This window comes from Penicillium solitum (genome assembly GCF_028829755.1).
Source record: "Penicillium solitum strain IBT 25940 chromosome Unknown utg000008l_segment0_segment0, whole genome shotgun sequence".
Classification (NCBI taxonomy): domain Eukaryota; kingdom Fungi; phylum Ascomycota; class Eurotiomycetes; order Eurotiales; family Aspergillaceae; genus Penicillium; species Penicillium solitum.
Window position 1 is genome coordinate 1,389,367 of NW_027072127.1, and position 26,342 is coordinate 1,415,708.

The window sequence follows — 26,342 nt, forward strand, 5'->3', positions numbered from 1 at the left end:
ACCAGGCAACATTGAAAGCAATCAACCTCATCTTCACCATGGATATCTACGCACATGTTCGAACAAGCCTAATGTCCTGGAAAAACAACACACCCCTTCCAATCGACATGCCAGCCGATCCAAAATTCCAATCCTGGCACCAATTCAACCCAAACTCCCAGCAGTGGAATCCAGTAATCGCGAATGAAAACACAGAGCCACCCCACACCACCGATAAAACATCATCCGACCTAGTACTCTTAACATGGAACATCGACGCATTGTCCGAGAAGACCCAAGAACGCGTCACAGAAATCCTCAAATTCATCATCCAACTAGATACCAACGTGGACATCATATTTCTCCAAGAAGTATCCCAGCGCGCCCTGCGACTGATCTTAAGCCATGAACGTATTCGCGAATCGTGGTTCTCCACCGAACACGAGAATACATCATGCAGACACTCATTCACGACAATGACCTTGGTATCCAAGACACGGTTTGGACCACGACACAGCTCTGAGATCAACAGGTTTGCTTTAGGACCTGTTTGGCGGGTTGCCTTTCCTAGTCACTTTGGTAGAGATGTGCTCTTTTGTGATCTCTTTGTTCCTTCGTCTACAGACCCTGCTTCTACGACGCGAGTACGGCTTGCGAATGTTCATTTGGATTCTCTACCTCTCAGACCTTCACATCGGCCCCGGCAACTCTCTATTGTCTCTTCTTTTCTGCGGAGTGCAGGTTGTGGGCTCATTGCTGGTGATTTCAATCCGGTTCTGGATGAAGATGCTGCACTTGTAGAGACCAATGGTCTTACCGATGCCTGGATGGCGCTTCGTTCTGAAGAACCGGGTTATACGTGGGGAGCGGATGGGAAGCAGCGGTTTCCGCCGAATCGGATGGATAAGATCGCGATGCTTGGTCTCAAGGCGCGTGGGATTTATATACTCGAGGCTCGGCGAGTGGGGGAGTTGGAGGGACGACAGGATACTCAAAGTGACATGAATATACCCGAGTCCCAGCAGACTGAGCCTACAGCCGCACTTTGGAGCGATCACCATGGTTTGCTTTGCTATTTTGGACTTGAAGAGTGAATAGTCATATCTGCATTACACTTCGGATGGAATTTGGCATTTCATGTCACGTCTGTTTCTAATACTATCCGGCTGTCCCCCCTTCCTATCATTAGTTTACCTTTGGCCAAACATGAAAGCAAGAACAGAAGGATTAACTAAGATACGAGAACGTGCTTAGAAACAATGAAGTAGACTTTATTCTCGACAAAGGAAAACCAAGGTACGCAGTACCTATATCAAACAAAACGAAAGATGCAAATGTGCCCAAGGGAAATGTATACCACTATTCAAAATGCAATGCATAAGTGCCTGCGAAGAGTACCCAAAAATGAGAATCGAGAATAGCAAGCCCAATAGAGTCAGTAGTCTATGAGGTATCGAGGGCAAAGCAATTCCAGATCCAGATCCAATTCAAATATTCAAACCATTTCGTCGTAGAGGCCACACATATATGGATTCCAATGACCCGCCACAACCAAAAATGATATATGGTAGCACCCAATCGCTTGAAGAGCAGGTGGCGATGGATGGGCGGTTCACATTTACACGGCTTTTTGTACTTTTGTACCATGTTCAACGGTACTTGTCCATGAACTCGGAGTGGAACTTGACGATGCGCTCAACCCAGTCGGTGCCAGGGGCAAGGAAGGTTGTGCGGAAGTGGAAACTGTTCTCCTTCTGACCGAAGCCCGAGCCGGGGACGACGCAGACACCGGTGGCGTCCAGCAGGGCCAAGCAGTAGAACTCATCGGCGGCGCGGCCCTCGGCGGTGGCAGCTTCGACGGCCTTTGCGGGGAGGTTGATAGTGGGGAAGAGGTACATGGCACCCTGTTGAGATTATTAGTGAATGTATAACAATTTGATCGAGTCTTTTAACACATACCTGGGGCTCCTGGAGCTCAACACCCTCCATACGCTGGAAGGCGTTGAACAAGGAAAGGGCACGCTGGTGCAGACCCTCCGAGATACCGGTGTACTCCTTGTTGTAGAGCTCGAAGCTAGGATCACCCTTGAGGGGAGGGTTGACCATGCACTCGAGCAGACACTGTGCGACGACCGGCGGGCACAGGCCAATGCTGACGAGCTTGTAGATCTGCTCCTGGACTAAGGGATCGAAGCCAGCAAGCTCGAAGTAGCCACCGCGGTGGCCGCACTCACCAACCATACCCTTGGAGATACTGTGCAACGAGACCAGCTCGACGTCATCGTATTTACCGGGCTGCTCCTCCTGGAGCTGGCGGAGGCGCTTCTTGAAGGAGACAAACTCGCCCTTGAAAACGTTGGTTTGGTACACCTCATCAGCGATGACCACCAAGCTCTCCTCGGCGGCGACATCAAGAACCTTCTTGATGTCGTCGGCGCTCAGAGAGGCACCGGTTGGGTTACCCGGGTTGATCACGACAATGGCGCGCACATCGGTGCCGGCGGCCTTGGCGTCCTCAATGGACTTGAGGATGGCGTTGACGTTAGTACCCCACGCCTTCTCCTCCTCGAGGAGGTAAGGAACACAGCGGGCATTCAGCAGCGTCAAGCTTGCGGTGTAAAGAGGGTATTGAGGAATGGGGACGAGGACGCCGGTACTGGGATCGTTGCAGAGGACGTTCAAGATGGTGCTCACACCCGACGAGGCACCGCTGGTCAGGAACAGGTCGTTAGGGTTGGCAGAGAAGCCATCACGCTTCTCAATGAACTTGGCAACGCTGTCCCGGATACCCGGTGCACCCTGGCTGTGACTGTAGGCACCAACGCTCTGCACGTTGGCCAAAAGGGCCTGGGCCCGGTCAATCACATCCTGCTTGTATCCAAATGACTTCTTGAGGACCTCGGTGTTTTCCAACAACAAAGGGTTCTCGACGAGACTGAGGACCTGGCGGAAGAAGGTGATGGGCTTTTGATCGAGCTGTTGGGGGTTACCGATGTTGGCGAAGATGACGCTTTCAAAGGGCAGGGACTTGTCGCCATCAATCAAACGCTGACGGTAGGTCTCGGCCTTGACGGCCAATTCACCGCGCACGGCGTACTTGGCATCTCTAACATGCTGGTTGATGTTGTCGACGTTGAGACATTTGCGGGTCTGGACGGCCGACAAGGTGCGCTTGGTGGTATATGAGACGGCGGTTTGAGTCATGATGGGCTCTGGATTAACCCGAAGGAGATTAGTGAGATTCAGAATAAGAAGACTAGTATCTCCGAAACTGGGAGGAGAATCAAAGTATATAAAGGCCGGAGTCGTTATCGCAAACAAAAATGAGGTGATATGGAAGTAATAACACCGGCTAGTAATGAGCAGAATTCCCACCGAAACATTGCGCCCCAAAAACTATGTAAGCCGGGGTGATACCCGTTGGTATCCCACGTACCTGATCGAGCGGAGAGACACCCCGCAGCGCCACGTGCAGCCGGGCGATGTAGGAGGCCATTTGGCCGGCTAGTCAGCGCCCTAAGCGGAGAAGCCCGCGCGCTGGATGCAAGCTTATATTGCCAGGACATTTTTGACGAATGATCAATCTGGGATCAGATTAATTTAAAAAAAAAGTCCTTTTGGCGCGCGAACCCCTGTCGTGATTGTCTGCGATCGGGAGAAGAAGGGGAAAAAAAATTGGCCTTGGTCATTGGGCGGTGAACCTGTGAGTCAGCATTTCCCCACAACCCGTCCACCCGTCCACTTGAAGCCGAATGGACGCCGATTACCCGCGATAAGCATGAGATAATCGAGATAATCAAGGAGATTGGAGATGTGACTACAAGATTTGGTGATGAGAACTACAGCGTATACACACCTCGGAGGATCTACGTTCATGCAGGATAACAGAATCGGCGACGATCATTTTCCGACGGAAAGTTAGACGGTTGCCCGATGTCCCATTTTCCGGAGCCGCCCGATGCGGGGATTAAAGAATATGGAGACGTTTAGTCAAGGACGGATCGTTCATGCATGTGTGGCATGTTATAGAATATACGGGGTCAATTCTGGGGTTAAGAACACGGGGTAATATTGTTCATTTAGGCTAAATATTTGATCATAAGTTGTGGTTTTGAGACCGAGAATGACCCTTGTCATGCATGGGTGGCATGCTCTAGCATCTACCTAGGTACGACCAACCCTGGGGTTAAGAACACGGGGTAAGTTAGGTGAGAATCGTGTTATGCATGGTGGCATGTTATAGGATCTACGAGGCCAATTCTGGGATTGAGAGGTAAGTAAGATTGTCCATTCAGGCATACATAGTTGATCATAGGTTGTGGTTTTGAGGCCCAAAAGGCCTCCAAAGGTCATAGATATACCACTTTAGCTTCGCTCACTCCCCCGAAGACGCACGGCTTGGCCGTACTTCTGGATCTTGGTAATCAGGGAGTCACCATGCTTCACAACATCGGCATACTGCTTGTTCTTGTCATCTGGCCGATTCGTCTCGATGATACCATTGACACGATCGATGGTGCACGTAATGCGGTTGTTTGAAATGAATTTAGCAAGGTCCCTGTGGTTATGGTCAGCAAATGAGGTAATATTCGAAGAGATCCAGACAACACATACCGGTCCAAATAGTCTACTGTCACACCGAAGTCGTTGGCCATGCCACTCAGTCCCACCACGCGGTAACTCTGCAGAAGCTGCTGGTAGGCGCGCAGTCGCATCTCACGAACAAACCAAGCCCGGTGCTCATGCAGATACCGGTCTTGTGTCAGGAACTGGTCCTCAACGGCGGCGAGTGCCACAAAGAATGAGCGGTAGTTGCCGTTATAGAGACTGGTAACCAGGTTTGCGAGCGGTGCGAAATCGACGGGCGCCTCGGCCTCCACTGCCGCACCGGAGCCGGTTGAGAAAGAGGAGATGTTGACAGCGGTCTTGGCACCGGCGGGTGTGGGTAGTGACGCCGTTGCATCCTTCATCTCCTCATCCCGGGCACCGGGGCCCGAGGAGACTTCCCCACTCAGAGCAGCCAGTTGTTCCTCCCCAGAGCCAAGGATAGCCTTGATCTCCGGTGCATCCACTACCTTCGCCTTGAAGTCCACACGCTTGAGTGACAAAGATCCCGCAAGCACCGAGTAAATCACCAGCGAAGAATAGCTGCAAAGTTCGTAGCTTGTGAAGGTAGATAGACTGTCGAGAAGGAGAGGAGCAGCAAGGCTGTAAGAGCGAATAGTGAGCAAATGCAATCCCTTGTATGCCTTGAGACGGTTTCTACGGTCCCAGTCTCCACCACTCTCTACCAAGGTCTCTGCTCGTTCGATGGTCTTGTTCACAAACAAAAGGTCGCCGAAGAAGAGTCCGATGCGGAGCATAGCCATCACGAGATCAATCTTGGTGCCCAGGAATCCGGTCTTTTCGAGGAGGGCTTCGTGGGATTCGACGGCTTTGTCCTATTGGAAATACTGGTGTCAGCTAGAAGCTTGAGAAAACATAGACGAGTGATTCTCACCTTATCTCCCACGCGAGCCCAGAACTCAGCTCGCTTCCCGCGCGCAGCTTGTACCTCGGTCTCCCCAGCAGCCTCTTCCGCCTCATCTTCCTCCTTCTGGAAGGTCTCCAGTTCTTTCTTGTTATCCTCCAGTAGAGACTGGTAGAGCTTCTCATCCCAAGGGAAATCAAAATTCAACGGTGTTTTGCGAGATGCAAGAAGATTGGAAGTGATGAGAGGCTTCGTTGAGTTCCCTCCATTTTGTGGGTGCTGTGTTACGCCTTCGCCGGAGTTGTTCAAGATGCCTTCGGTGGGATGGGCTAGATGCCGGTAGAAGGGAGCCATCTTGTGCTCCAAGATAACTTCTTGGAGCTTCTTCAATGAGCTCTGTTGGACGGCTGGCGCGCATGCTGGGTTGGAGAGATTGAAGACATGTTGGGCGATGGAGAGGTTGGGGAACTTGATGTACTGCGGATCAGACCCCATGGTGACGATGGGGAACTGGTGATGCTGACAGGACTAGTACGATTAAGAAAACGATGCAATAGAGCAGGGGGAAGATGGAAGCTGGTGATGTCTGGGGATGAGATCAAGCCAGGTGCATCACCGTCGGCCGAGCTCAGCTGGCGGAATGTTTCTCCGTGCCGAGCCTTCTTTGGCCTTCTCCCTTCGAACGTCAAGATAAAATCTATCTGGTACGAGATGCCGGTCGCATCTAGGTTCAAAATATATTTGTTTCTTTTGTTTCTTTTGTTTCTTTGTGGAAAAGAAATATCTCTCCCTCTTTATCTCGCTCTTGAAAAATATATACATGTTTGCAATATATCTGGCTTGTCTACTCTGGGTTATATATATGTAGTGATCACTTTGGATCTTGGTCCACACTAAAGATAATTCTACAACATAGGCATTCCGTATGTTGGTTTGACAAAACACTCTTATAAATCAATTGCAATGACATGTTGTAACTATACATATTACGGTCAAGACTCAAGCCCGAGGATTGACCTAAGTGCGGAGTACTCCGTAGTCATATTCCCTCATCCAACATAGGGCTGAATTGTTAACTTTATGGGCTTTATAAAGACTTGGAAACCGTTGCCTAGCATTTTTGCCTCGAGCACCTAAAGTTTAGATGTTATGTGTCAAACTTGCCCGTTTCCACACCGTCCTAGTCTGGCTACTCTTGATCCTTCCAAAATGGGTTTTTATCAGACTATTCCATAAACAGGCAGGTGCTGCCAGCCTCTAAGACCAACGGGGAAATACTGAAGCACGTGCGTATCTCATAGGGATATGCGCTCCCTCTATCAAACCACCTACATCTTTCTAAGACACCTGGAACCGATTTCCGTATTGGATTTGATCGGGAAGCCGCGTGTTCACATTTTTTGGATACCGATATCAACCCATCTTCATCGAACTTTCGGAGTGACCGAGTCCAGGTAAGAGTGCAACGTACCCCGACCGACCTATCTAGATAGACACCCACCATTGGTTGGATACTGGGCCTTGATATTTCTGGGGTGTCTCATTGGCCTACAAATGTATTCGGCGGGCACTCTCAAAGCTAAATGCTTAGAATAATCAAGCTTGGGGGCCGGGGTCCCACTAAGTTCCGATACTTGGCCAAACACAGGTCTTTACCACTCTATGATAGGTACCAGGTACTTTTCCCCCATGCGACTTATGAGTGAAGCTATTCCCGGGATGGCTTTTTTTTTCCCTCTTTTTTTTTCTCTTTTTAATTATCAACTGTTTCCCCCCATGGGTCTTATTTATTCTTCCTCTCTGCTTCATTTCTCGTTTCCCTTCTCTGTTCGCAGAGACACCTCCAGTTGATCAAAGCGACTCTTGTTATTGTGATCGCGTGACACAGTAACTCTCGTTGGTGTCGTTCTAGTTCTACTATCTCTTTGACCTCCAGGAGGCTCAATCTCACCGCGTGATTGAACGCAGTCAAATTCCTTCTTGTTATTCCCATACACGATCGAAATGGCCGAATCTCAGTCCTATTCCAAGGAGATGTCCGAGAAGGGTGTCGGTCCCCTTGAGGAGAACCCTGTCGAGGTATCGCCTCTCGAAAAAACGCCCAAGGGTCGCTGGGAGCGTAGTTGGCCCACTATTGCCTGTGGTGCCGGTCTCTTTTCTGATGGCTACTTGAACCAGGTATGTTGTGTTTCGTCCTCGTGTGCGCAGCCCCGCAGCCACAATGCTCCACATACGGGTGTGCAGCTTGGCGAATGTTTATTTCATCTTTACTGACAACTTTGGATCTAGGTCATTGGTCCTGTCGGTACCATGCTGACACAGATCTACGGAGATGCATACACCAACTCGACAGCCCAACAGAATGTCTCTTCGATTGTTTTTGCCGGCACTGTGGTCGGTATGTTGATATTCGGATACACGAGTGATCACTGGTCACGCAAGTGGTCTTTGATGATCTCCACTATTATCCTGTTTGTCTTTGCGGCTCTCGGTGCTGGATCCTACGGAGCGGGCGGCAGCTTGGGCGGCATGCTTGCTGCTTTGACGGCTTACCGTTTCTTCTTGGGAATTGGCATTGGTGGAGAATACCCTGCTGGATCAGTCGGCGCCGCAGAAAATACCGGAGAGCTCAAGAGCGGTCATCGCAATCGCTGGTTTATCATGTTCACCAACTTCCAGATCGATTTCGGTTTCGTGGTTGCTGCTTTAGTGTCCATGATTCTCGTCTTGATATTCACCGAGAACCACCTGCACGCTTGCTGGCGTGTGGCTCTGGGACTGGGAGTAATCCCCCCTCTGAGTTTGATGTACCTCCGACTCAAGATGGATGAGCCTGAGGAGTTCAACCGGGAGCGCATGCACAAGTTCCCGATCTTGCTAATTATCAAGTAAGTACGATATTTCCCAGTGCGTGGGCTTGTTGACTAACGAATTTAGATTCTATTGGAAGCGCTTGGTAACAAACCCTGCCTGCATGTTGCTTTTATAAGCCGAACCGACTAACTGACTGGGTGTGATTTATAGGCTGTTGTTTCTACCATCTGGTTCCTTTACGACTTCTCTGCCTACAGTTTCGGTATCTATTCTTCAGCCTGGCTAAAGATCATCCTAGGTGACACGGCTCCTTTGTGGAAGAGCTTTGGCTGGACTACTGTGGTCAACTCTTTCTATATTCCAGGTTCTGCCCTTGGAGCCTTCATGAGTGACTGGATTGGCCCTCGTTACACCCTTGCCATTGGCGTTGGACTCCAGGGCGTCATCGGGTTCATCATGGCCGGATGCTACAAGTGGCTTGCGACCCCAGAGAACGTGGCAGCCTTTGTCGTCGTGTTCGGGTAAGTTTACTGAATCCTTAGACTAGCAATTGCCAATGTTAATATTTTGACAGAATCTTCTCTGCTCTCGGTGAAATGGGACCGGGCGATAACATCGGTCTCTGCGCCGCCAAGACCAGCGCTACTGCTATCCGTGGTCAATACTACTCATATGCTGCCGCTATCGGGAAGGTCGGTGCTTTCGTGGGCACCTACGTGATTCCAGTCATCCAAAAGAATGCACCCAACCCGATCCGCGCAGGCCAGGACCCATTCTTCGTCTCCAGCTCACTGTGCCTCTTGGCCGCATTCATGGCTATTTTCATGATGCCGCAGATCGACCAGGTATGACCTGCTGCAGATAGAGTCCCTTGTTCATGTGCTCACCTTTTTTAGGACACCATTACCCTCGAGGATGCCAGGTTCCGCGACTACCTCGAGGCTAACGGCTACGATACCACACAGATGGGCGCCAATAACCACCAGAGCGACACTCGCGACCAAGCGTAATTTGATCACAGCCCTACTGCGCCAGACACATACTTGCTCCCCCCTTTGGGCTGTTGTGTTCCAACCAACCTTACTTAATTACACGGACTTCATCCACACGCGGCAATGCACATTCAGTAAAACAAACGAGAAGATACTATTCATGAGACAGCGACTACCCGGCCCTTGCGACTTGAGATATCCCATCCCCTGCCCCTGCCCCTGCGACATGACCCATGAATAATGTATGAAAGGATTGCGGGTATATTCTATTTGATCTGCTGGTGATGAGTTTGGTGGGATGGAAGCTGAACTCCTGACTTTTTTTGACAGTCAATTTAATCCAAGTGGGAACTTCGACATCTTCCATATATACATAATCAGACAAATAAATGTTGGAAATCGCCCACTACTCAGTCCTCGTACTTACGGAGGCCCATACTCTAACTCTGTAAAGCAAATTGCAGCCATCTTGAGATTGCCTCTTTGGTATTGTCGTGTCTTTGCTTATACCTGTGAACATACTGGGGATATCGCTGAATGCTTTCTGGCCCAGGACTGGTCTGCACTATCTGGGAGGATTATAAATACGGTCTTCGGCAGAGCATGTGAAAAGGAATCCATTTGCTTGGATTAGGACGGGATCTGGCAACTCGTGGGTATACCTAGGTAGGGCTAAAAGAGTGCTTGATTCAATGTTGATGCTATTCATTGGGGATATTGTTGACGATGTACTCGGATGAAATTGGAACTAGATTAACTTTGTATATAAGGTCCGAAGGCATAATCTTGAGCAACACCGAGCATAAAAAAGCGTATAAAAAGACATTATATCGAAGACGCAATGTCGGAAGAATGTCATGACGCAGACTCACGTGAAAAACAGAGGAAAGAGCCGAGTGGATAAAACAGAGTCGTGGACGTGGAGATGGAAATCAAGCATTTCAAGAGATTTCAAGGGATTTCACTAGAATAGGGTCTCAAATACCACAAATGTTGTAATAATCGTAAATACCATTACACTGTACCCTCCGGATCTCTCCCCACACGCACGAGATCAACCGAGGTCGGTCTTCCGGCTCCATACGCCGGTCAATTACCGACTCCCTTTTCCCTTGTGAACCATCACATTTGACTCTTGACATCCTCCATCCTTAGGTGTCCGAAGTTGCATTTTCTTCATCTTCATTGACAACAGCCAAAAAAATGGTCGCCAACACCCTCATCTACCACCCTGCGCTGGCGCACTGGCTGCGCTTCGTCGCGACAACCGGTACGTGACACTTCCCCAGAGTCCAAAAGAGCAACGTCTCGGTACCTCCATCCGTACACACACACTCAAAACTCCTATTTCACATCGCGACCACACCAAACCCCCCAAAGCAACCCCCCCCCCCCCCTTATGTCGGGGAACTCGGCCGAGAAGCCCACCGGAGCTCTACCCGAACACTCAAGCTAACCATCCACGCAACCTATAGTCGGCCGCGATAAGCTCCTCCGCACAATCCAATACTTCTCCCGATTCTACGCGTGGTACCTATACCGGACGAACAAGCCGCAGTCGGCGATCGACCCGTACAATGCCGTGAAGAAGCAGTTCGGCACGACCCGCAAGATTATGCGTATCGGCAAATTCCTCGAGCATCTCAAGGCCGCCGCCATCGCTTTCGATAACAAGAGTCCCGTCGACCCCGTCCTGCGCTACCTGGCTATTGGTCGCCAGCTCGGTTATGCCGGATACCTGACTCTCGACGCTATCACAGTCATCGATGTCATCGGAATTCGGAAACTGTCTTCCGCTAAGCAGCTGCAGCAGTCCGCTTACCGCTCCTGGGCTGCGGGTCTGATTTTCAGCACTGTTGCTGGTGTTTACACTCTTGTTCGTCTTCAGGAGAAGGAGAAGACTATTGACCGTAAGGAGGGTGAGGGTGTTGTTGAGGCTAAGAAGATTGAGAAGTATGCGTTTCTTGCTTATTACCCGGATGAGGAAATGGATGGTATGCTGATAATTTTTATTAGGGAGCGCTCTGCTGCTCGGATACAACTCCTCTCTGATGTTTGTGATCTGGCTGCGCCTTTGACTGCTGTTGGTGTCCTTAACCTCGATGATGGCCTCGTCGGTATCACAGGTACCATCAGCAGTTTGATCGGTGTTTGGTCCCAGTGGCGCAAGACCGCCGGACCTGCCTAAGCGGTGTATACTTTGTCCATGATGAAGTGGGAGGTTGATGTTCCTCTACTTGGGTTATTTGGGGGGTCCTGGGTCCAGCTGCTGGCTCGGGAATGGGGAGGAACAAGACGAGGAGGTATTCTTATTGCGCACTCTATATCCTGATGATTGTTTCTCTCGCCTGTGAACAGTCTTCTATCTTTTTTTTTATTCATTCTAGGGAAATGTCCTCACGTCGTTTCTTTTGTTTACGTACATAACAATCGCACTTGGTTTCAGATAGATTTGTATTCATTCTCGTCGTTGTCATCATATCATTGCTACCTGTGGACATATCGATATCCAAGTCCAGCCCTGGCTCATCCACGCGCCATCTCTACACCACAAACAGTCCCAACTCCGATACCCTTCTCCCAAAACGCTCGAGGGATGCTTTAAACGGGGCAGGTCTGGGATGGTTAGTATAAGCTCACACAAAAGTACTGCAGGATCAACATACAGCACCACAGGCGCCACAGCTCTTGCCAGCGCCATCAGCGGCGGCACCACACTTGGGGCAGGCAGCGTGTCCGTTCATTGTTGATGATAGATGAAGTAGATCTGATAAAGCGTTAGCAACCACCAAGGTCCTCATGAGATACAAAACAAGACACAACCCTTGCATACCTTTGATCTAAGTAATTTATTTAGGAAATGATTATTCGGAGATGTGGGAGAAATGAAGTAAACCTCGTTGGGCGAGAAAATTGCTGACTTTTCTACCCCGCCTGACTGGTGCCCCGCTCAGGGCCATTTTATTGCAGCACATGATTTGATAACCTTCAGTTGTTACACGCTTATATGGATAGGCTAACGCGGCAAAAGAAATCATTAATACAGAATTTGAAGAATAGTTGAACTTCCCATTAGTGCGTTTACTAACAAAAACATACAGCAATAGGGTCGTGTATGTATAGCCTACATATCAAAACTTGACACCTGCGCCCTCGACAAAAGAAAAAAGGACTGAAAGCAAATAAAACGGAGAAACAGATTCGTAGCAGTGTCGATCTCAAACTCTGTGTCATCGATATAAACTTCCGGCAGAATAGGACAAGACTACATCTGTTACACAGTATAGTGTTTTGTGGGCAGAAGATGAAAGATGCATTCTATAACGAGCGGCTAGCTAGTAGATATAGTCCGTCCCGTGGCTCGTAGCCAGATGACTAGTACGGTCCAGGCCGACTAGCTAACTAATGATACTAATGGGTAACAACATCGGTAGTTGACATGTCGGGAGCGATTTGACGAGAAGCGAGCATCGATTAGGGATGGGTCGGCTTGCCCAGTGGCAATTTCGCACCATTCCGTGAAGCCTTGGAACGGTAGTACAATGGGAGACAGAGCCGGAGCCTGCCAGGCAATGGTGGCAGGTGATACTTGATTAACCTCGCCCACAGTTTCCCTCTGCTGTCGGTCGTTCCAACTCAGCAGCTACGGCGCCTTGCTGCCGAGAATTGTACCACCCGATATCCGCCTTGATGTGATATGATGTCTACAACTCTCGGCATCCCAGAGTAGAGGCCAATGTCCAGCCATGCTTCGCTAGGATTTGGTCCCTTATCTCGCTCATGATGTCGATTTGTTGGCTGAATGTCCACATCAAGAATTGTAGCTGGTAGGGTGAGGGGGTTTCTTTCATGGCTTGCTCCAAATCTCCGGTAGGCGAGTCTTTGTGAAATTGGGTTGTCAGTTGAAGGGCCCTTGACGTGGTTCAGCCATAGCATTCTCTTGGAAGTCAACGTCACGGAACAACCGCAATTGGTAGTCATTGTTGATATTCATTGTTCTTTCCGAGTGATATACGCTGCTGGCTGGTGTAGCTCCTTTCCTTGACATGGGGACTGATATTTGGCCAGGCAAAATCATTCCCATATTCCAATTTTATCGCCTCCATTCGAAAACATCCATGGTGGCCTTCACAGATTTCAGATCCTTCAGAGCAATATGTTTTTTGAATAATCCGGTTTTCCCTTCGCACCGGCCGCTCATTTCTACGACGTTGCTCGGGTTTGTTGGTCATGCTAACTTCGTCGTTTCCCCGTGGCAAAGTCCGGTATGGCTTGCCAATTTAAACCAAATACATTAGACTTGCCGTGAACCGTCATGAGATGCTGGAGTCTTTGCTTGTCTTCCTTTTATAACCGATTCGTGAGGAAAACCACAAGGTGTGGGTAATAGCGCCTCTTTGATAGTCGAAGCTGCTTTGAAAACGCTGGTTCATCTGGATTTTAAAGGAGCTCTCTCGCGCCCTCCGGGCACCCGTCCTTGTTATATCAGCACATATATCGCGCAAGTGCATCCGAGTCATGACTGCTGGGACCGGCCGTGGAGAGTACTGAATTGCACCAATCTGAAATATTGAAGTAGTTGACTGAGATAGATCAGGGGCATGGGTTCATGTCTGGGCGCCCCGAGCCGGGCATCCCGTAGGCGGCACTTTTTCCAGCTAGTCTAATTGATGCCCGACAAGTTCAGCCCGGCCGGCTTGGTCACATCTTAGTTCGCAAAAGCCAATTTGTAATAGAGCATAGCTCCGTCCCGTCCACGATGGTAGGAAAATCGCCAATCTCCCGTTCTAGGATTTGGGCACCGACATCCAGGATCACCTGGGCCGGTGGGTCCAAGCATAAAACCATGCTGAGGAGAGATACAGCATTTGGGTTGCCGGCTTGACTTGATCGGGCTCGAAGGCCACAGAATTCTCCACCTGGAGCAAGTAGCTCAATACCAACGCATTGGTGTGGTTTTGTTGAGCTTACGCCAGCTGTTGTACACTAAGGGGCAAAGTCATCGGACGTTGGGAATTCTCCAGTGGCTAGGTCCCGGGCTCGATTTGGTCAGCGTATAGACGTCTTATTCGGATTTGTGGGATAGGATGATGGCTCCATGTTTCATCGATGGGAGAAGGGCAGGGAGGTCCTTTTCTTGATGTCAAAAAGGGGTGTAAGGAAGACAGTATGAAGAGGTAAGAAAGTGAGAGAATGATAAATAAAACAGGAGGGATAATAGGCAAAGGCGGTAGAAGAATGTTCTGAAAGAAGTGTGCGGGATGAGAGCGTCGGCTTTTATTCACTTTGGTATTATATTAGTTATATGTTTCATGTATATATGTTATATATGAAAAGTGATACACATTTCACACCTTTTTTTCATGGCCAATGTTCTATATTGAGCTGGTTATTCTTACCTATCCTTATAGAACGAAAGATATGCTTGAGCCAAGAGATCCTGGACAGCGATGAACTCTCGCCTGTGACTGTGATTAGCCCGGCGAGAATGATTGATCAATTTTTGATAGAAGCGAGAAGGGCTTCTGAGCTGGCCAAGAGAACGTCAGCCCCCCCCCCCCCCCCCCCCCCTTCTCCTTCTTATCTTCTGCCACGGACTCCCCAACTTTCAGTTGCTTTTACACAACGGGGATACGCAGAGGGGTCTGAGCATGGCGAGACTTAAAGGTGTGCTTGAGCTCGGGGTAGGTGTCACCCTCATTACTACGGCATGCCACTCTGGTGGCTAGGTCACAAGCCCATATTTCAACCATACAACCATGGCAGCTGCCGACGAGTCTACAACGAAATACGGAACATCGAACGCGTGGGGAGTCTCCCAGAGAATTGGCGGCAGTTGCGGCTCCGTTTTCGCTAGAACCCTTGTGCAGAGCCTGTCTAGCGCATCAAACCCACTCCTTGACCCCCGTGAGAGGTCTCAGTCATTGCATTCCCCTATAACCCAACCCCTGCTGCACGCTGAAGAGCCCGACAAAAGTCAGACCCAGACGTATAATGTTTTCTGTCATTCGAGCTGGGAAGCATGTGAGCATCGCGTAACTCGGCTTTGGAATGAGCAGGGATTCAGTTCCAGCGCCCAGGGTGATGAGTGGGATCACTCTTGGACAGGGCGAGCCGGAGTCCCCCTGGCAGACTTCAAACGCCGATGGGAGCACTCGCCTCCCACCCCTACACCGGCCCAGCCGACATTCGTGACCTCCAAAACACACACCCAGACAACCCTACCTTCCGCAAGGCTGACCCCGCAAGCACTGGTGGTGTTGAAGAGATTGTCCACCAGATGACAGATAACATTGCCCACGGGAGGATTAAAGCTATGGGACGAACTCTTCATCAAACTTGCCCCGGAGACTGGGACAGACGGCGGATGATGGGGTTGGGGGGAACTTTACGTGCATACTCCCAGAGTGATGAGTTCAAGTAACGAGCACCCATGTTTGCAGCAACGATCCGCTTTCGCTGGGAGATGGCAATTCTTGCAGACTACATAGTCAGAGTGTTCGAGCTTCCTGTGCCTAGTGAGAGGGTCTGTATCCTTTGGTGAATCAGCCTGGGAAGCTGCCGTCACAAAGACCGATTCCACCTGGAGGCAGCGATATAAGAGAATTACGAGTGCCCTTGGCGACTGTTTCATTCCCCTCCCCAATGATAATCAAGGCCTGCTGTTCTTCCGACCCAAATTTTACCTAATACCGGCTCTCGTCGAGACTAACAAGCCTAACGATGAGACCATGGCGATTATCTCTGCCATAGAGCAATTCATGAAGGCACAGAAAGAGTTCCATGAGCAGCGCGCTTGCCAAGATGAGCGTGTCCGTGACCGTGGCCGAGAGTGGCTGAAAACTATTGGCAGACGAGCCCTCCAGTCGCTTGCGCCTCGTAAGAGCCTGCGAGCAAACCCTCATGGAGCAGAGATCACAGGGTGATCTAAGAAAGTGGCGCTGCTTTTCGTCTCGTGTGCCTTGCCTGTCGTTCTTTTTCTTGCTTCTTGCTCCACTTGTTTGTCTCTTTTGATTTTTTTCTTTTCTAAAAGAAGGAAAAGATCCTTAATTTCAGAACTGAGAATAGCTAATAATGGTAATAAATAATGTCTCATTGAATCCATTTCCAGTACTCGATACCAGCAGATGTGAGGTTACCGTCTCACAGAAACTAAAGTTTAGCCTTAGCGACTCCACCCATCAGGAGCCTACCGAGAGGATTCACCCTTGAGGATAAATTATCCTGAAGAGTCCAAATCACCTAGGGCGGATATGCTTTATGGCCTGAGATCCATATACTATGCGTGCACATCTACACATCTACAACATAGACTAATCCTGGGGGCCATGGGAGACCGTGGAATGTGGCAGCATAGAGGGGCCCGCGTGGATAGGTTAAATATTATTATTATACTAATCTAGTATTTATACCAGGTACCTTCAGAATCCCGGAATTACCTCAATCCATCTTCCACATCGCCTTCAACTGGTTAACAGCATCCCCATACATCCTCTCACGCACTTGGTTCCCCCTCCAAAAAGAAGGCTTTTTATCAAACCCATGAGCAACATCCTCAACCACAAACCCACCTACACTCGCCATCTTCCCTTCTTCAACAAACCCCCCAAGCCTTTCCCGGAACGTATTCCCCTCAACAAGCAACTGATCCCACCCACAAGTATAAATCGCCACAGCAGGTGGATAATTAGCATGCAACAGAGACGCAGGTGCCAAACCAGGCGAAAGATAAGGATGCGACATATCCGTCCGACCCGTACCCTGCCGTTTCGGCAGGCCCGCAGGGAGAAGATACGAATCGTCAAATAACTGATACATAGAAGGGGAAATCATGGATTTTTGCGCAGAGATAGGATTCGTAGCATCCCTTTCTTTCCGCGTTCGTGTCCAGTCTGTACTGGGATAGAAAACTACCAAGCCAGCCAACGCTATCTCCCCGCGCATCGAGGCCCAGCGCTTTTTCTGTAGTTCCTCGTGTAGCCGGAACGGCACTGCTAGGGCGAGGTTCCCGCCTGCGTTGGATCCGCTGAGTACGAAGCGGGCCTTGTCAAGATTGTATTTCTGCGCTTCTTGCCATAACCATAGGATAGCATCGACGCCGTCCTCCAGCGCGACGGGGAAGGGTTGCTCTGGGGCTAGCCGGTAATTGACGCTTACGATTACGGCTTCTGGGTAGGCTTTCAGCACGGTACCCGCCCAGCGGGCATCATCGCGAGCGTGGCCGATTGAGAAGCCGCCGCCGTGGAAGTTGATGAGGACGGGACGGGGCGGACATGGGCTGGTTTGCTTGCGAGGACAGAGGGGTTTTGAGGGTGCAGTGAAGAAGTAGAGTTGGATTAATCCCGGAGATTTACTGACTGTTGAGGGAATGGCGATTTCAACGCTTGGTCCTGGGGGCAGTGGCCAGGAGAGGTATCGGTCTAATAAGGAGAGTAGGCTTGAGAGCATGCGGTATCGGTGGGCCTTGCTGCTGAGGGCGGAGCGGGATGGAGGGGGTGGAGTGGACGCCATATTTTTTACCGAGGTGGATTCTTTTTTCTTTTTGTATAATGGCCGAAAAATTGTTGATATGTGGTGCTTATGTGGACGCATGAGATGAGTGGCTAGTCACTGGGCCTGAATGCAGGTACCCGATGATCCCTGTCAGATATCACCTAACCGGTAGAGGGGCACTGTGTAAGGCATGATTTGAATGCTGTCAAAAGGAAACTGTCGCAGTAAATTGCTAATATCCCCAATGGTGATTGATGTATGACGTCTAGACAGATTGCCTGTCCATGTGGGTATGTGGAGCAAAGCATAAAGCATAACTTAATTTATCTACACCTCCATACTATACACCTAGGTAGGTAGTCACCTTGAATGTTATGAATACTAGGCATCTATAAATCGGAGTAAATTCCAAATGATTTCAATAGTCTCAAGTTAATAACATGTATGTCGCTAATCCCAAAACTGACACTGGTGGGGCTGTATAGTCTCCGCTCCCGAGCCGCATCTAGTAGGTCGGACTCCGAACTTCGAGATAAATACAGGGGATGCCTGCTCGTTTTATAATTTCTCAATTCGAATTTCTATCACATCAAAAAGGCATACAGATCATTTCACCCATTCTTCACATCTCCACAATGTCCTCGCCTCTCCCAATCGTCATCTGTGCCTTAGACTCCGGGATCGGAAAACCGGTGTCCAAGCTCCTCCTCCCTGAATTTGAAGGTTAGTAGAGCATATTATTCTTGATTTGGAAAGAATTCGAGTTATCTCAGAACAGGCTTGCTAATACCCAATAGTAACTCATTTCATGCAAAGCCTCTCAGCAGCACAATCCGAAATTCCCCACCTCCTCGCAGGCCGGGATCCTCAATCCCCCCACGTCAACGACGTCGGCACAAAAGATTACAGTCGGCCTGTGCGTGCCATAATCTTCGGTCGTGGATTTGACTTGGAGGATATTGAGGCATTGCGAGAAAATGTCGCTAGTATCTCGCAAGATCCAGTTTTGTGGATTGCTGGTGATCCAAGTCGCAAGCCTCCTCCTGGTGCTGTCCCGCCACCTAACTACCACCAACTTGTTGCGGGGGTTGCAAGGAAATTGCTCAGTGGGTGGGTTGAGGCTGGAGCTACTAGTAATGAGGTTATTTTGTACTAGAGTGTTTGACTTTTTTTTTATTCAAGTTTGACATTTGGGGGTTCAATATATTTATTCACTAAACCGGTGTACTTTCAGAGAGAAATACTACTAGGGGTTATCCATCTTAACCTGCAGTATACTGGCTGGTCTGAGTTATATACGGATCAGATAAACCCTCAATGGTCATCTGAATGACATGATATCATCATACTCCAGTTTGGCACCGGCAAGTTCACGAACAACGGTAACAGGTACATTCTTTTTATATCCTAACATGTTCACTAACGCTTTGTGCGTAATAGTCATACATAGGATTGTGAAGGATGACCGCCAAAGTGTTAGCTACATCGCAACCGCCCATGTTTCCGGTCAAATGTCACACATAAGAATCATATGCACGTCTTGGGTGGCCTCGAAATTACCGTAGAAGCTACCAACGCAGAACGGGAGGGAGCCAGGGCAAGCATCGCTGACACTGAGCAACCCCAATTTTCGTAACATTCCCATCCGTCTATAGCCTGGTACACAGGCATAGCACCATATTTGCAAAGAGTACACATTCCACAAGAAATAATGGCGGCTTTCCCGCGACGGGTTGATGTAGGATCTATCGAAGCTCAGTGAGTGGAGAATCCCCATGAACCCGTGGGATCCACCTAGCTGCACATTTCATTTTTCAAGGCGATGCAGAAGAGCTTGAGGCATTGTGGATGAGAAACGACTTAAATATTCATGGGAATATTATATCAATTAGCGAGAAATAAAAACTTGAAGTAGTATACAATGGACGACACTTGTGGTTTCATTTTGATCAGCACCCAACCCGTTTTATTCTTCCACTTGACACCTTGGCATTTCCTGCGCCGTTGGAGACAATCGGTCCGAGTGGTCTATTCGACAACTCGGTCGACAGCCTTCGTGGTCTAGTTTGGTCATGACGTCGGTCTCATATCCTTTAATATGACATTCTTGGTAACAAGATTGACATCCGAAGGTCTCCAGTTCGATCCTGGACGAGGGCATCTTTTTTTTGCGCTTCATGGATGTTTTGCTGGACGTTAATGCTGCAATAGCAACAATAGCAGCAGTAAATAACTAGTCAGTCGGTTGTAGCATTTGATAGTACACCGTCAAACCTGCAGTGATCCTTGCCTAGGTTAGGGTACTTTCCTAATTCACCATTGCCGACAGATTCAACTTCGGAAAAACGCACTAGGACGTGGCATCTCAAGGCAGACCGAATTGCAATTCAAAAACTCAACTACATCATTAGATGGAAATCGCCGAGTCACGTCACGAGCTAAGTCTCTGTGCCTTTTTACTGGTAGCTCATTAAAGTATACCCCGCATCCGCAGTTCGAGCTAGGATGAGACCACGCGACAATTTCCCCAGATAAAAGCCAAGACGCCAAGAAGTTCGTGTCGACGGAAATGTATAAAGGCCGGAGCAATACTACCCAATGTGACAAGTCATGGGATTAGGAATGAGATTAGGGGTAATGATTTCTTAGGCTCGTCTCATATTGTAGTTGACCTTAATTTTGTACTCTGTAAAATGAAGTAATAATATCAACAATGACGTGTAGTCGACTAGGGTCAGTTTCGGGGAAAATAGGAGCCAAGTTAATCTTTGTGCCCCTTCAAAATGGCCCAGGCCATTTTTAAACAGCCGGCGCTGGTTGGGCAGATATTTTAGATAGGTAGACTCGAATGAAAGACAAGAATCATATCACAACGGGTAAATTAGGAAGCTAAGTTTCAGAAATGATTGGCTGTGATTGATATCAAGGACCGAGAATCTACTAGTTACATGCTAGTAACGTTGGTGAATGTTAGTCCGGATAATGGACATAAAGAAGAAAATGCGACGGGTGTGGACGAAAAAGGGCACAGCGAAGTTCCCGGAATGCGTGAATAGATTCATTGAAGATCACGGCTATGTCTATACTCCGTACATATTCCGTTTTGTGGAGGAGACAGGGGGAAACCCCCTTTTCTCCACCAGCCCTTACTCCTTCAGGGTGTGAACAAAAAAGCCTCAAATTCGTGACATACTTCCAGCTGGTATTCGTGTCACACGCAAGGAAAAAAAATAAAAACATAAAAAATAATGATCAGCAGGGTTTAAAAAAGACAAGTCACTACGTAAGATGAAACAAAATCGCGCAAAAATAATTAATTGTTTCACGAAGAATGGCACCGGGTGGAATTTGACCAAAGAAAAAAAGAAAAGAAAAAAAAAGTCACGATCCCGAGGCCCGTAGCCGGTTCGGGATCCGCCGCTAACGGGGAGAAGGATCTGGGGTTGACTGCCTCGCACAAGCCACACCTGAACATCCCGAGAGGCGACGGCGACGGCGACCGATAGAAACTCATACTAGCAAGGCCAACCACGACAGACCGCTCATGTGCGATATTATTTAGGAGTCATTCTTCCAAGTCCGTGGGTCTAGGCCATACTTTTCGGCGTTGGGACGTAATATGCATGGGTTTTCTTAGGGCTTGGAGTTGGAGTATGGGAGACCCAGGTAACTACTCGGAGCCTGGCGTTGATCTTATTGCACAACCACAACGAGCGATTATCGCCGCCCATGCAAAAGCCAGTAAAAACAGGGCCTAGGACCCAGCGGCAATATCTTCTGCCCACCCGACCATCCTAGGAGATAGAAATGTATGGATTCTGATTGGTCCCCGCCGCCGCGATCGATGGATGCATGTGCATCATCCTCGGCTGGTTAAACGCCGTTATTTGCTCCTGAATTCTGCTCCCAAACATTTCGTTCCGATATTTGCAGCCGAACCTGTCGTCATCCGGGTTCAAAGGGAGATATATCATATTTTTTTTGATCTTTCCCACGGGCAACACGTTCCGATATCTGCTCGGGTTGATGCAAGCCGAAAACAGAAGAGAAGATATTAAAGTAAAGGTCAAAGTTAATCGACAAGATTATGTCAGCTCCCCGCGATTTTTGGCTGGGCCATGACATTTTTAGAAGTATATCGACCTAGTGAAGTCATTGCGCGTCATTCCTCTCGTCCGTGGATGAAATCCTAGATTTTGAGTGAAATTCATTGAGATATAAGTCTAATTTGTAGATGATTGACGAAATTGTAAAAAGTTAACCTAGGTTGAGGTGTTTGCCGCATCCGTCAAAGCAAGCATAAAAGAAACACATGAACTGGACTTATCAACTTCTCCTTGTACACACTACTCACTGAGAGACATCAATGAGTTATTTTTGATTCTAGAACTCATAGCCCTCCCGGTCATAGATCCCCCTAGTTCCGAATCAAGTTCGTGCCCATCTGAACCATTCGGGTCAAGTCGGACTGCGCCTCCAGGCATTTGCAACCCACAGTGCTTCATCCCATCACCAACCGCGTGTCCGCCTCAGCTCGGCGTTCAGCCCCGACATTACCCGTGGAACTGTGGAGAAACACTACCGAAACTGCACGAGAACCTCCTTCATACCAAGACCGATCGTGACTATGGCCTCTGCTGGAAAAGATTATATACCCCTCGACCGCTCCAGTTCTCCTGGTCCTCTGGCTTCAGATTTCACTCAACAACAAATCGCGAAACAACGCAACAATAACTATCATTCTACTTCACTCAGAACAATGGTTGCCACATCTGTTAATCGCACTGCGCTGCACCCCGGTGGTGTTCAGTATGTTACCTTCCTACCTCACTGTCCTTACCTTCTCGTCGCTAACTATCTTCACTTAGGCCTAGCAAGGGTCACACCGAGCTTGAGGAGGAGCTTCACGAGACTGCTCACATTGACTACGACCGAGTCTCCATTGTAAGACCTCGCCACCCTTGCGCTTGACATTTGATCGATGTCTATGTCGCTGTCTATCTTGTTTAATTGACTAACATGCCTTAGATTGCCAACCCCTCTGTTCCTGCCCTTTACGAAGATGCTCTTGTCTACGAGACCGGTACTGCTGTCACATCCAGCGGTGCTTTGAGCGCATACTCTGGTGCTAAGACTGGTCGTTCCCCCTCCGACAAGCGTATCGTCCAAGAAGCTTCCTCAGAAGGCGATATCTGGTGGGGACCCGTAAATAAGCCCATGACACTTGATGTGAGTTATTTTATTTTATTTTTCTTTATGCGCGATTTACTGGATATTTCATTGTCGCTGTTGGGAGCATACACCCTTGCAGATGGGCCCGATGAGAGATCCACTTGGGATTCCTTGCATATGCGTCGGGAGGTCAAGCTTTTCGGCATGACTTCGTGCAACCCATTGGAATGCCGTCTCTGCCGAAATATACCTCATTCCCTCCCATCTTGAGAATATTTCCCTTTGCCCATTTCTTTGCCTTTTTTTTTTGCCTCCCAATTTGCCCCCCAATTTGTCCCTCGGCATCCCCTCGGCATTAGCTGCGGCTCCACGATCCCCGCCTTTGGCCCGAGACACGTACATGACGTCAATAAGGCTGGTGACTAACATTTTTCCCCACAGGTCTGGCGTATCAATCGTGAGCGTGCTGTCGACTACCTCAACACCCGCAACCGCATCTATGTCGTCGATGGTTACGCCGGCTGGGATGAGCGCTACCGCATCAGCGTTCGCGTTGTCTGCGCTCGTGCCTACCACGCTCTCTTCATGCGCAACATGCTGATCCGCCCCAAGCGTGAGGAACTCGAACACTTCCACCCCGACTATGTCATCTACAACGCTGGTTCTTTCCCTGCCAACCGCTTCACTGAGGGTATGACCTCCGCCACCTCCGTGGCTATCAACTTCGCCGACAAGGAGATGGTTATCCTTGGTACCGAGTACGCTGGTGAGATGAAGAAGGGTGTCTTCACCGTTCTCTACTACGAGATGCCCGTCAAGCACAACGTCCTGACTCTCCACTCCTCTGCCAACCAGGGTGAGAATGGTGATGTTACCGTCTTCTTCGGTCTGTCCGGTACTGGCAAGACCACCTTGTCCGCTGACCCCAAGCGCAAGCTGATTGGTGACGATGAGCACTGCTGGACCGACACTGGTGTCTTCAACATTGAGGGTGGCTGCTATGCCAAGTGCATTGGTCTCTCCGCCGAGAAGGAGCCCGATATTTTCAACGCCATCCGCTTCGGTTCCGTTCTCGAGAACACCGTTTTCGACCCCATCTCCCGCATTGTTGACTACGACGATGCCACCCTTACCGAGAACACCCGTTGCGCCTACCCCATTGAGTACATCGAGAACGCCAAGATTCCCTGCGTCTCCGACAACCACCCCACCAACATCATCCTGCTCACCTGTGATGCCCGCGGTGTCCTGCCCCCCATCTCCAAGCTCACCCCCGAGCAGACCATGTTCCACTTCATCTCCGGTTACACCTCCAAGATGGCCGGTACTGAGGATGGTGTCACTGAGCCCCAGGCTACCTTCTCGTCTTGCTTCGCTCAGCCCTTCCTGGCTCTTCACCCCATGCGCTACGCCCACATGTTGGCCCAGAAGATCAAGGAGCACAAGGTCAACGCCTGGCTCCTGAACACCGGCTGGGTCGGCGCCGGTGCCACCACTGGCGGCAAGCGTTGCCCTCTCAAGTACACCCGTGCCATCCTGGACTCCATCCACAACGGCGAGCTCGCCAAGGCCGAGTACGAGACCTACGCTACCTTCAACCTGCCCGTCCCCACCTCCTGCGCCGGTGTCCCCAGCGAGCTCCTCAACCCCGAGAAGAGCTGGACCGCCTCCACTTCCTTCAAGGACGAGGTCACCAAGCTTGCTGTCCTCTTCAACGAGAACTTCAAGAAGTACTCCGACGAGGCTACTCCCGATGTCCTCGCCGCTGCTCCCCAGGTTTAGAGGGTTTCGAGCGATGGTTAAAAATTTCTTTTTCTCCTTGTTTCTTGTTCTCCCAAACAGGATGAATAAGTCATTTGCATGGCGTGCTGCTTTTGTTTTTTGGTGATGATTTTCGGATCCTCTCGCCGACGTCTGCCGCTTGTATCGGGACAAGCGATGGATATGCTTTGATCTCCCCCCGATTTGGGTTTTTCTTTTTTTTTATCTTCTGCCATCTATTTTGACTGGCTGAATGGAGTTATGTAGTGATATTAACGACGCAATTTTACATGATAGTCAATGCAATCATACGTTTCAATACTGACTTGACATTCCCTTTTGTAGTCTGATAGAAAACATAGAGTTATGGAGTATGACAATGTGTAGTACATGTAACTCTTAACTAAAATGACAAGGAGAGTTTCAACAGACAAGTACATATGTAGTATGCACTTTGCTTAGATGGAAAATGCTGCTTATATTGGTAAGACCCCACCAAATACCTCTCGCTTCTGGCCTTCAGATAACATGATATGGGAGTCAGCTGTTGAATAGCTTATTTCTTTGATTTATCCCCAAGTGAAGTGAAGTGACCAGGTGGAATATCCATGCTCGGTACCATCTACCTAAAGCCCTTTCCATCTCTGGTACCTCAATTCCTCAGGAGATAATGATGCATTATCTCATTTCTCGCTGACCGAAGTCGGCATTCAGCGAAACCGACCCTATCCCCTTGGGGAAGCATGGCTGATGTGTCTGAATTTCACAAAAGCCTACGTTGGAACAATGATTCCTTCTCGTCCATAATGGAAACGCAGTCCGAGGGAAGCATTTGTCTCCCATGCGTCTGGTTTAGAAGGTATCGCCACACCTCTGTAAACTTCTTCCCTAGTCGGACTCGGACCGTCTTCATCCACGTCGTATATTAATCGTAGATTGCCGAACGGAGAAGTGAATCCATCCTCGAACTACGACTTTTCCACGTCCACCCGAGACTTGAACAGAATGATGATGGAAGATGATGTAGGATGATGGAAGCTTTGGCACTGATGGCGGGCGGGAATATCTCTCCAAGTACGTGAAGGTTGTATACCGAGAGGAATCCGCGTGGATTGAGAGTAGCTTTGATGGGACCTAGGCCTAGTGAAGGATGGTAAGTCCGAAGTAGCTTCTCGTTGAGTGTCGTTAGGCTGAGTGTGCCTCACTGAGTTCCGCCAGAACACTTCCACTAGGCCCATTGTGTAGATGGAAGTATGTATGTAGTTGACAGCCACAAAGTTGGGAAGCACTCGTCGGGCTTGATCGGGTTTTAGTGTAGGTGATATAGTGTTTGCATAGATCACCCAAACAACCGAGGGGGGTTCCTAATGGGTGCTCTCTGTGTCTTCGAGATAGCCATATATCCTTCTCGCTGCAATGCTTGCAGGATCATCGACCAAAAATTGACGTGCAATCTAGTAAATATTAGCGTGTAGGTCCAAGGCTGGCTTTCTGCGGCGAGGGGGTGCGCACGATATTCAGTCATTCTGGTTGTATACCTGACAGGAACTTTAAGACATGGGTACTTCCATGATAGCATGGAAGATAGAATCTCCAAGAAGTAAAGTCAGCCATGGAAAAAGCATGCATTGCAACATGTATGTATTGCATCAAACAAAATT

The 26,342-nt window shown here is 49.2% G+C and overlaps 10 protein-coding genes across 10 annotated transcripts; 6 read left to right on the top strand and 4 right to left on the bottom strand.

Moving 5' to 3' along the window:
• Positions 1-38: 38 nt before the first annotated feature.
• Positions 39-1,073, top strand: N7455_009806 (endonuclease/exonuclease/phosphatase family protein; the record flags this gene model as incomplete). The annotated part of the gene is made up of 1 exon (XM_040956474.2): positions 39-1,073. The coding sequence occupies one exon, from the start codon at positions 39-41 to the stop codon at positions 1,071-1,073; it is 1,035 nt and encodes a 344-aa protein (XP_040813166.2).
• A 555-nt stretch (positions 1,074-1,628) lies between these two features.
• On the bottom strand, positions 1,629-3,545 carry N7455_009807 (putative alanine aminotransferase; the record flags this gene model as incomplete). Its single annotated transcript, XM_040956462.2, has 3 exons — positions 1,629-1,883; positions 1,939-3,191; positions 3,416-3,545. The coding sequence occupies 3 exons, from the start codon at positions 3,543-3,545 to the stop codon at positions 1,629-1,631; spliced, it is 1,638 nt and encodes a 545-aa protein (XP_040813215.1).
• A 799-nt stretch (positions 3,546-4,344) lies between these two features.
• Positions 4,345-5,944, bottom strand: N7455_009808 (proteasome regulatory particle lid subunit RPN7; the record flags this gene model as incomplete). The annotated part of the gene is made up of 3 exons (XM_040956504.2): positions 4,345-4,537; positions 4,594-5,420; positions 5,480-5,944. The coding sequence occupies 3 exons, from the start codon at positions 5,942-5,944 to the stop codon at positions 4,345-4,347; spliced, it is 1,485 nt and encodes a 494-aa protein (XP_040813136.1).
• Positions 5,945-7,347: 1,403 nt separating this feature from the next.
• N7455_009809 (putative MFS phospholipid transporter (Git1)) lies at positions 7,348-9,501 on the top strand. Its single transcript, XM_040956385.2, has 6 exons — positions 7,348-7,627; positions 7,739-8,337; positions 8,387-8,405; positions 8,474-8,784; positions 8,838-9,108; positions 9,160-9,501. Exons 1-6 carry the CDS (start codon positions 7,454-7,456, stop codon positions 9,271-9,273), a joined length of 1,488 nt encoding a protein of 495 aa, XP_040813172.2. The 5' UTR covers positions 7,348-7,453; the 3' UTR covers positions 9,274-9,501.
• A 957-nt stretch (positions 9,502-10,458) lies between these two features.
• Positions 10,459-11,443, top strand: N7455_009810 (PEX11 family protein; the record flags this gene model as incomplete). Its single annotated transcript, XM_040956439.2, has 3 exons — positions 10,459-10,525; positions 10,731-11,208; positions 11,272-11,443. The coding sequence occupies 3 exons, from the start codon at positions 10,459-10,461 to the stop codon at positions 11,441-11,443; spliced, it is 717 nt and encodes a 238-aa protein (XP_040813164.2).
• Positions 11,444-11,668: 225 nt separating this feature from the next.
• N7455_009811 (uncharacterized protein) lies at positions 11,669-12,151 on the bottom strand. The gene is made up of 3 exons (XM_040956345.2): positions 12,089-12,151; positions 11,922-12,022; positions 11,669-11,871 (listed from the first exon to the last, which is right to left on the bottom strand). The coding sequence occupies exons 2-3, from the start codon at positions 11,997-11,999 to the stop codon at positions 11,857-11,859; spliced, it is 93 nt and encodes a 30-aa protein (XP_040813138.1). The 5' UTR covers positions 12,000-12,022; positions 12,089-12,151; the 3' UTR covers positions 11,669-11,856.
• Positions 12,152-15,014: 2,863 nt separating this feature from the next.
• On the top strand, positions 15,015-16,181 carry N7455_009812 (uncharacterized protein; the record flags this gene model as incomplete). The annotated part of the gene is made up of 4 exons (XM_065606302.1): positions 15,015-15,343; positions 15,364-15,675; positions 15,699-15,745; positions 15,775-16,181. 4 exons carry the CDS (start codon positions 15,015-15,017, stop codon positions 16,179-16,181), a joined length of 1,095 nt encoding a protein of 364 aa, XP_065460265.1.
• A 514-nt stretch (positions 16,182-16,695) lies between these two features.
• Positions 16,696-17,766, bottom strand: N7455_009813 (alpha/beta hydrolase; the record flags this gene model as incomplete). The annotated part of the gene is made up of 1 exon (XM_040956467.2): positions 16,696-17,766. One exon carries the CDS (start codon positions 17,764-17,766, stop codon positions 16,696-16,698), a length of 1,071 nt encoding a protein of 356 aa, XP_040813185.2.
• A 617-nt stretch (positions 17,767-18,383) lies between these two features.
• On the top strand, positions 18,384-18,904 carry N7455_009814 (uncharacterized protein; the record flags this gene model as incomplete). The annotated part of the gene is made up of 2 exons (XM_040956459.2): positions 18,384-18,471; positions 18,546-18,904. The coding sequence occupies 2 exons, from the start codon at positions 18,384-18,386 to the stop codon at positions 18,902-18,904; spliced, it is 447 nt and encodes a 148-aa protein (XP_040813133.2).
• A 3,471-nt stretch (positions 18,905-22,375) lies between these two features.
• acuF (phosphoenolpyruvate carboxykinase PCK1) lies at positions 22,376-24,973 on the top strand (the record flags this gene model as incomplete). The annotated part of the gene is made up of 4 exons (XM_040956341.2): positions 22,376-22,557; positions 22,617-22,692; positions 22,777-22,977; positions 23,362-24,973. The coding sequence occupies 4 exons, from the start codon at positions 22,376-22,378 to the stop codon at positions 24,700-24,702; spliced, it is 1,800 nt and encodes a 599-aa protein (XP_040813178.2). The 3' UTR covers positions 24,703-24,973.
• Between the last annotated feature and the right edge of the window lie 1,369 nt (positions 24,974-26,342).